The sequence below is a fragment of the Otolemur garnettii genome, unplaced genomic scaffold (assembly GCF_000181295.1).
Source record: "Otolemur garnettii isolate 467f Iridium unplaced genomic scaffold, OtoGar3 scaffold00054, whole genome shotgun sequence".
Lineage (NCBI taxonomy): Eukaryota > Metazoa > Chordata > Mammalia > Primates > Galagidae > Otolemur > Otolemur garnettii.
Genome location: NW_003852449.1, coordinates 766,292 through 773,223, shown reverse-complemented (window position 1 = coordinate 773,223; position 6,932 = coordinate 766,292). Strand labels below are relative to the sequence as shown.

The 6,932-nt window shown below is 48.9% G+C and overlaps 1 protein-coding gene across 2 annotated transcripts in view; it reads left to right on the top strand.

Annotated features, from left to right (window-relative positions):
- The first annotated feature begins 805 nt into the window (after positions 1–805).
- LGALS3 (galectin 3) overlaps positions 806–6,932 on the top strand; it is an 8,053-nt gene continuing 1,926 nt past the window's right edge. The window contains exons 1-5 of one of the 2 annotated variants that reach the window (XM_023514527.1): positions 807–856; positions 1,404–1,508; positions 1,563–1,787; positions 3,595–3,683; positions 6,314–6,479. In XM_023514527.1, coding sequence (XP_023370295.1) covers positions 839–856; positions 1,404–1,508; positions 1,563–1,787; positions 3,595–3,683; positions 6,314–6,479 — 603 coding nt within the window. In that variant the 5' untranslated portion in view covers positions 807–838. Of the gene's footprint in view, positions 857–1,403; positions 1,788–3,594; positions 3,684–6,313; positions 6,480–6,932 lie in introns of both variants that reach the window. The other variant, XM_003792119.3, reaches the window with a different exon arrangement.

The following is a 6,932-nucleotide window of genomic DNA, read 5'->3' as shown; positions in this document are numbered from 1 at the left end:
TTTTTTTTTTTTTTTTAACTTTGGCTTCCAAAGATTTTATTTGGAGTAATGAGTACCTTAAATACTTCCAGTGTGACCTAGTCTTCAAAGTCTGGCTCCCACACTACCTTCCCTTCTCTGGGAAATAAAACCTTGCAGGAACTAAAACCCCACAGGACAGTCTGACTCAGCCCTTCGATGACTCTTACTTCTGATTTCCTCCGTTGCTGTCATCTGCCTCGGCTGGACTGTGGGCTCTTTGACTGTGTAGGTCTGTTTGTCTTTACACCCCAAGGGGCCCACACTGTGCTGGGGCTCAGGAGGTGTAAATATGTGCAGAGGAAGAATAAGGCCAGGGGCCGCAGCAGCCATGTCTGCGGTCACCGCCTTTACAGTCCTAGTAGGAACCAGCCAACACTGCTGTCCTTCAGAACCCACTGGTAGGTGTGGGCTGTCAGTGGAATAGTGGTGACGCTAACTCACCAAACCCTTTCTAGGGTGGTGGGGAGAGCACGAGAAGGCAGGTGCAGCCAGCCAGAGACACACCAAACCGCGACTGTCCGGGTGTCTTACAGGAAGGGGAAGAAGGCCCCTCTCCTCCTGTCCCGGGCATTGCCTCTCACTCACAGGATCCAGAACTCAGGCTGGTGTGACCCAGTGTAAAGTGAGGGGTTAAACAGGCCCAGCAGCCTTGCTGGAAAGCGCCCTGCCCTCAGGACGCTTCCCGGGTCCCACACTGTTGATGTGACAGAATAGCTGTATAGTAACTGGAACCGCCCAGTGCACCAGGGTGTCCAGTGTGAGTGACACCCGTCAGGACCAGATGGTAACTGCTCTCTCTTTTATTCCTCTCAGGAAAATGGCAGACAGGTTTTCGGTAAGTGTTTCACGTCTGTTTTCTTACTTCATATGTGGCACATCTAGTAGGGTGAGTGTTGGGGTGTTCTTGCCTCGACTTTCATGCCCCGCCCAGTGTGGCAGGTTTCCCTGCCCCTGCGTGGTTCCCGCTGGCCTGGCCTGTGTAGTGGGGGTGTCTTAGTGCAGGAAGCCTTGTTCTCCAGCAGCAGATGTGAGAAGGGAGCCAGGCAGAGGCCCAGCGCTCGCTCAGAGGAGTAGACTATGACCGGAACTGAGAAACCCTCTGAGGGACAGGCACTGAGTGTCCCCACATTTGTGACAGTTTCCCTGATGCTGATTGGACAGTGCACTGAGGGTGAGTGGAGCAGGCTGTGGTCGTGTACTTCCACCTGAGGGAGAAAGTCTAAGTCTTGGAAACTTGATCAAAACTATTAATAGGTGGGAGAAAGCGTATTGATATGAATTCATACCTTTACCATCTTCTCTGCTTCTTAGAACACACATTTCTGTTTTTGTGAATGTTTTCTATCCTATAATTCTTTTAATATTTACGTCTTTCTTTTCAGCTTAATGATGCGTTAGCTGGGTCTGGAAACCCAAACCCGCAAGGATGGCCTCCCGCGGCCGGGGGCTACCCAGGTGCCTCCTATCCTGGGGCCTATCCTGGGCAGGCACCCCCCGGGGCCTATCCTGGGCAGGCACCCCCCGGGGCCTATCCCGGGCAGGCACCCCCCGGGGCCTATCCTGGGCAGGCACCCCCAGGGGCCTATCCTGGGCAGGCACCCCCTGGTGTCTACCCCACAGCACCGGGAGCTTATCCTGGACCGCCTGCACCTGGAGCCTACCCTGGCCAACCTGGGGGGCCTGGGGCCTACCCCCCTCCTGGACAGCCAAGTGCTCCTGGAGCCTACCCTGCTGCCGGCCCCTTTGGTACCCCTGCTGGACCACTGGTGAGAAGGAATTTCTTGTTCTTGATGTGCAAGGGTTCAGGACACTGTAGCTTTAAAACTGCTGTTTGGAGCCACTTCTTAAGGACCAGTCACTGGTTGTGTTGGTGACTGGAAAAGAATAAGTGTCCATGTTGAGTTTGTTGTGTGTGCTGTATAGAGAAGGTAATGCATCTTTTGAAGGCATTGACAGAGGCCTTTAATAGGAATCAAGTCCCGATCACAGTAATGCAGGAAAGTCTTTACCAGCATCTGCTGAGTGTGCAGCACGGGCCCACTGTGCTTCTGCTCGGTCATCCTCCTTAACCCCTGCCGTCCTGTAAACACTGTCACTACTCTAATTTTACACAAGAGGAAGTGGGACAATCCAGACGTTATGTGACTTGTTCAGGGCCATTGAATGAACATTTGGGGAAAACAAAGTAATCTTGTTTTGAAAATCCTTCTGAAGATAATTTTGTGACCTAAGGATTGAATTTTCATGCAAATTAAAACACATTTTAGCAAGTGAATTCTAAATGTAAAACATAACTCTACGGGGACCCAAACTTGTCTCAGCCCAGATCCTTCCCTTCCCGACTTACAAAGTAGTTGGGAGACACAAAGAGCTGAGTCACAATGCAGCTGCGACCTCCTCAGGGCGGCAGGAGTGGGCACAGAGGAGTGTCGTCTCCTTCGGAGTCAGTTGAGAGACTTCAGAAAAGGCCTGGGGGATGTGAGTGGCATTGAGCTGGGTCTAGGCCGGAGGTGGTTGGTCATATGAGATGGGGACATGAAGGCTGTGGGAAGGGACAGGCTGACAGGAGAGAGATTTCTGAGGAACCCCAGGACGTAGTGATCACATCTTAGGAGTCAGAGATGACTGTGGCTTTTCAAGGCAGGGCAACTAGAGCATCAGCAAAGGTTTAGCCCAAACAGGGATATGGGGAAGGGGAACAGGACAGGTGAAGACAGCTCCAGTTCACGCCTGTTGGATTGCAGGCACTGGAGCAAACGCAGACAGGAGGGAGATAGGATGAGTGCACATCTGGGCTGAAGAACGGAGATGGGGGAAGCACAAAGGGAGAGAGAAGAGGCTGTGGGCAGCACTGGGGATGGTCACAGCACCTGAACACAGGTGGCCACTGAGTATCTGTGGGATGAACTGCACAGCATTAACCACAAGATATTCTCGGTGAACACCGAGAACCTGCCACATGGAACACACTCTCATGGGGGCTGCCGCCTGTCACCCAGTACTGAGGCGGGTGGATCGCCTGAGCAAGAGCAAGACCCCGTCTCTACTAAAAAGAGAAAAACAGGCAGGAGGATCACTTGAGCCCAAGAGTTTGAGGTTGCTGTGAGCTATGACGCTACGGCACTCTATACTCTGCTGATGCTGGGGGCACAGCACCCTGGGCTCAGGAGACCCAGAAGCCCAGGACATGACACAGAACTGACTTCAGGGAGTGGAGCAGCCACCGTGAACTGTGTTGTGTAACAGGAGTCTCAGGAGTGGCACAAAAATGTTAAAGTTGATTGCCGGGTCTAACCTTTCAAAAGAATAGTCTACATGCGTTACGGTGGGATGGCTCTGGGATGAGAGTCCCATGCTCCAGGACAGAGCACTTTTCTCTGATGATGATTTGTGCATGCAGGCAGCCTGCTTCGCTGGGCCCTGAGCAGGATGGCTGGGGTCTGGACAGATGCTTGCACTAGGTTACATGCTTTTCCCACAGATTCACAGTGATTGACCTTAGTGGCATCGTTTTTTTCTTCCCATAAGAAAGCACAACTCCTTACTGATACACACCTGCTTGTTCATTCCCAGACGGTGCCCTATAACCTGCCTTTGCCTGGAGGAGTCAGGCCTCGTATGCTGATCACCATCGTGGGCACAGTGAAGCCCAATGCAAACAGGTAAAGACCGCAAAGTAATGAGCCTGACGTGGTTATTGATCGGTCTTCTGAATGAAGAATGGCCCATTTTGAATTAATTTCTTTTTTGTTGTTGTTGTTGTTGTTTTTGAGGCAGTCTCACCCTGTTGCCCCTGGATAGAGTGCAGTGGCCTCAGCTCAACTCAATAGAGTGCAGTGGTCTCAGCTCAACTCACAGCAACCTCACACTTCTGGGTTCAAGCAATCCTCCTGTCTTAGCCTCTCAAGCATCTGGGACTACAGGCACCTGCCATGATGCCTGGCTAGTTTTTCTATTTTTGATAGAGACGGGGTCTTGATTTTGCTCAGGCTGGTCTTTAACTCCTGAGCTCCTCCTGTCTCAGCCTCCCACAGTGCTAGGACTACAGGTGTGAGCCACCATGCCGGCCCCCTATTTTGAATTTCAGTAGGATTTTTTAAACTTCATATTTAGAATCCCTCTGTGCCTGGCTCTGAGGTTAGTGGAGCCACCACAGCTCCTGCAGCCATTAATACATCTATGTCTCTGGGTCTCATAGACAATGCATAGAACTTGCAGATTCAAGCCATGTTTATTGAAGAATCTATAAACAGCCTCTGTGTCTGTCCCCTCGCAACTAGGGCATTAACAGGAGCCACATCCAGTCACTTCTGATCTGATTACTTTACATTCACACAGCCCATTTGCTTCCCTCCAGCCTCCTCTGTGTCTGCATGGTGGTTACCACCCTTTCCACAAGGCCCAGTGACTTCTCCGAGCACCCTGCTCCCTGCATGACAAAGCTCATCTCACAGCAAGTCACGAAATAACAGTAGAACCTCCATAGCTAACCCCTCCCTGCATTGACTACTTTCTCGAGTTGACCGAATTTCCATAGATCAGACACACACCGCACCATGTGTGCGTCCCAGTATAGCAGGCCTGGCTCCTTATGGTGGCCACCTCCATAGCTGACCAGTGTGTTAGTCCTGTGGGTGCTCAATGCACAGAGGTTCTGCTGCATATACAGAGGGTGCCAAAAAAAAAAACAAAACATAATTTAAGAAAGGAGAAAACAGGCCAGGTGTGGTGGCTCACGCCTGTAATTCCAGCACTCTGGGAGGCCAAGGCGGGCTGATTGCCTGAGTTTGAGACCAGCCAGAGACTCCGTTTCTAAAAATAGCTGGGCATTATGGCAGGTGCCTGTAGTCCCAGCTACTAGGGAGGCTGAGGCAAGAGAATCGCTTGAGGCTAAGAGTTTGTTGCTGTGAGCTGTGACGCCACAGCACTCTACCGAGGGTGACATAGTGAAACTCTGTCTCAAAAAAAAAAAACTGTACTAAATTTGTAATACTCCAGTCATGTTTGACTTCTGCAATTACAAGAGGTGTTCAGTGTGACTTGCACTCATCTTTTGTTATGGGTAGATACTGAGTATTATAATTTAATAGTTTTTCCTTTTTTATACTGTGCATGCATTTTCTGACACCCTCTGCAATCCCTTCCCTTTCCATGTCCATGCTTCCTCCCAGCACACTTTACCCTGTGCATTCTGCCTTGTGATGTGTCAGTATTGGTCCACATCTGCTTTCCTCCTGGCTCAGCCCGACACACGGAACCACCCAGTGCCCTGGCCTTATTAGGGTCCTTGCTCTGGAAAGTTTAATTCTGATAATGCTGAAGATGTAGACTGAGACTGTGAAACCAGAACTCCCTCTGGCTGAGGTGGTGAAGAGCAGTAGACTGAAACCATTTCTGCTTAGTCCTGCAGAGTCAGTATGAGGAACTGCAGGGAAAGAAAAGGGCTTCAGGTCGACAGGGATGGATCTCCACCTGTTCATGAAGAGGAAATAGAGCTCAGGGATCTGCAATCAAATACAAATGCTGTTGCCATTTTCCCTGTGATGTTAACCCCTGGAAGGTGCATTCAGCTGCATGTGGCTGTGCAGGGTGGACACACAGTCTGCTAGCTGGTCTAGCGTGCACACCTGCTTTAGAGCAGGCGCACAGCCGATGCCAGGTCCTCTGGGTGGGCTGCTCCCAGGAGCTCAGCAATGGGCTTAGTCAAAGGACTTGTGTTTCTGTGATATTACAAACAGGGTTGAAGAGTTGAGCTAGCACTTCCACAGAGAGTTGTGTATGTGTATTGTCATGACCTCACACTTGGCAGCAGAGTGCTACACATTCCTGCTGTCTTAGAGGAACTCGGTTTCTGGCTGAGCAATAGGAAGCCAGGGATTTGATAGCTCTTGGTTACATAGTTGGGTTGCCTTTAACAGCTAGTAAAAGCAGCTTGGCATGGCAGGAAAGAGATAACTGTTATCTACAGAAAGACATAAAGTGTCCCCAGAGTGGTTCTAACCCTCTGTAAGAAAACCCTGAAGGGTTTTCCTAAGCAGAGTCTGTAAAGGAGCATCACTGCTGAATGGGAAGGATGTGAGGAAAGGCAGTGAGACTGCGGTAGGACACGGGACTGGGTCTAGTGTGCTTTCCAGTTGGAGCTATTCTCTGGTTTGTTTACTTTCTGTTCAGAAAATGTTTCTATATACTGTATACTGAAATTACTTGCTTTTTAGAAAATTATATGTTCTTCACTTGATATAAGCATACAACTTTAATCATTTTAATAACTTTGGTCTTTGGCTTAAAACAGAATTACTTTAGATTTCAAGAGAGGAAATGATGTTGCCTTCCACTTTAACCCACGCTTCAACGAGGATCAGAGGAGAGTCATTGTTTGCAATTCGAAGCTGGATAACATGTGGGGAAAGGAAGAAAGACATACGTTCTTCCCATTTGAAAGTGGTAAACCATTCAAAGTAGGTTATTACTACTATTACGTATTGACAATGTGTATTTCTCATGGGGAATCACTCTAAAACCACAATGCACTTGAAATGAATTTGTGTCCCCTGTCCTGGGGCACTTAAGCAGTAAACAAGCGCAGTGGCTGAGAACACTGCCAGGAGTGGACATTCCTCCTTTCCATCAGGCACCTCAGCACCATCACTGCTGGTGATGATTAGGCTTTTCCTAGAAATGAAAATAATAGCATCTTAATAAAAAGGGCAAAAAGTCTTTATGGTACAATTGTACTGAGACTTTGTGCCTTAAAGCAATATAGTTGGCACAGTGATCAAAACGAAATTTTTTTATTATAAAATTGTTTTATAAAAGAACTATTTATAGACTCTCTTAATTAACTAAAAAATCTCCCATCCTTCACACCTATACTCATCCTTGAAAAGGTTACAGTTTGATGAGTATCTTCC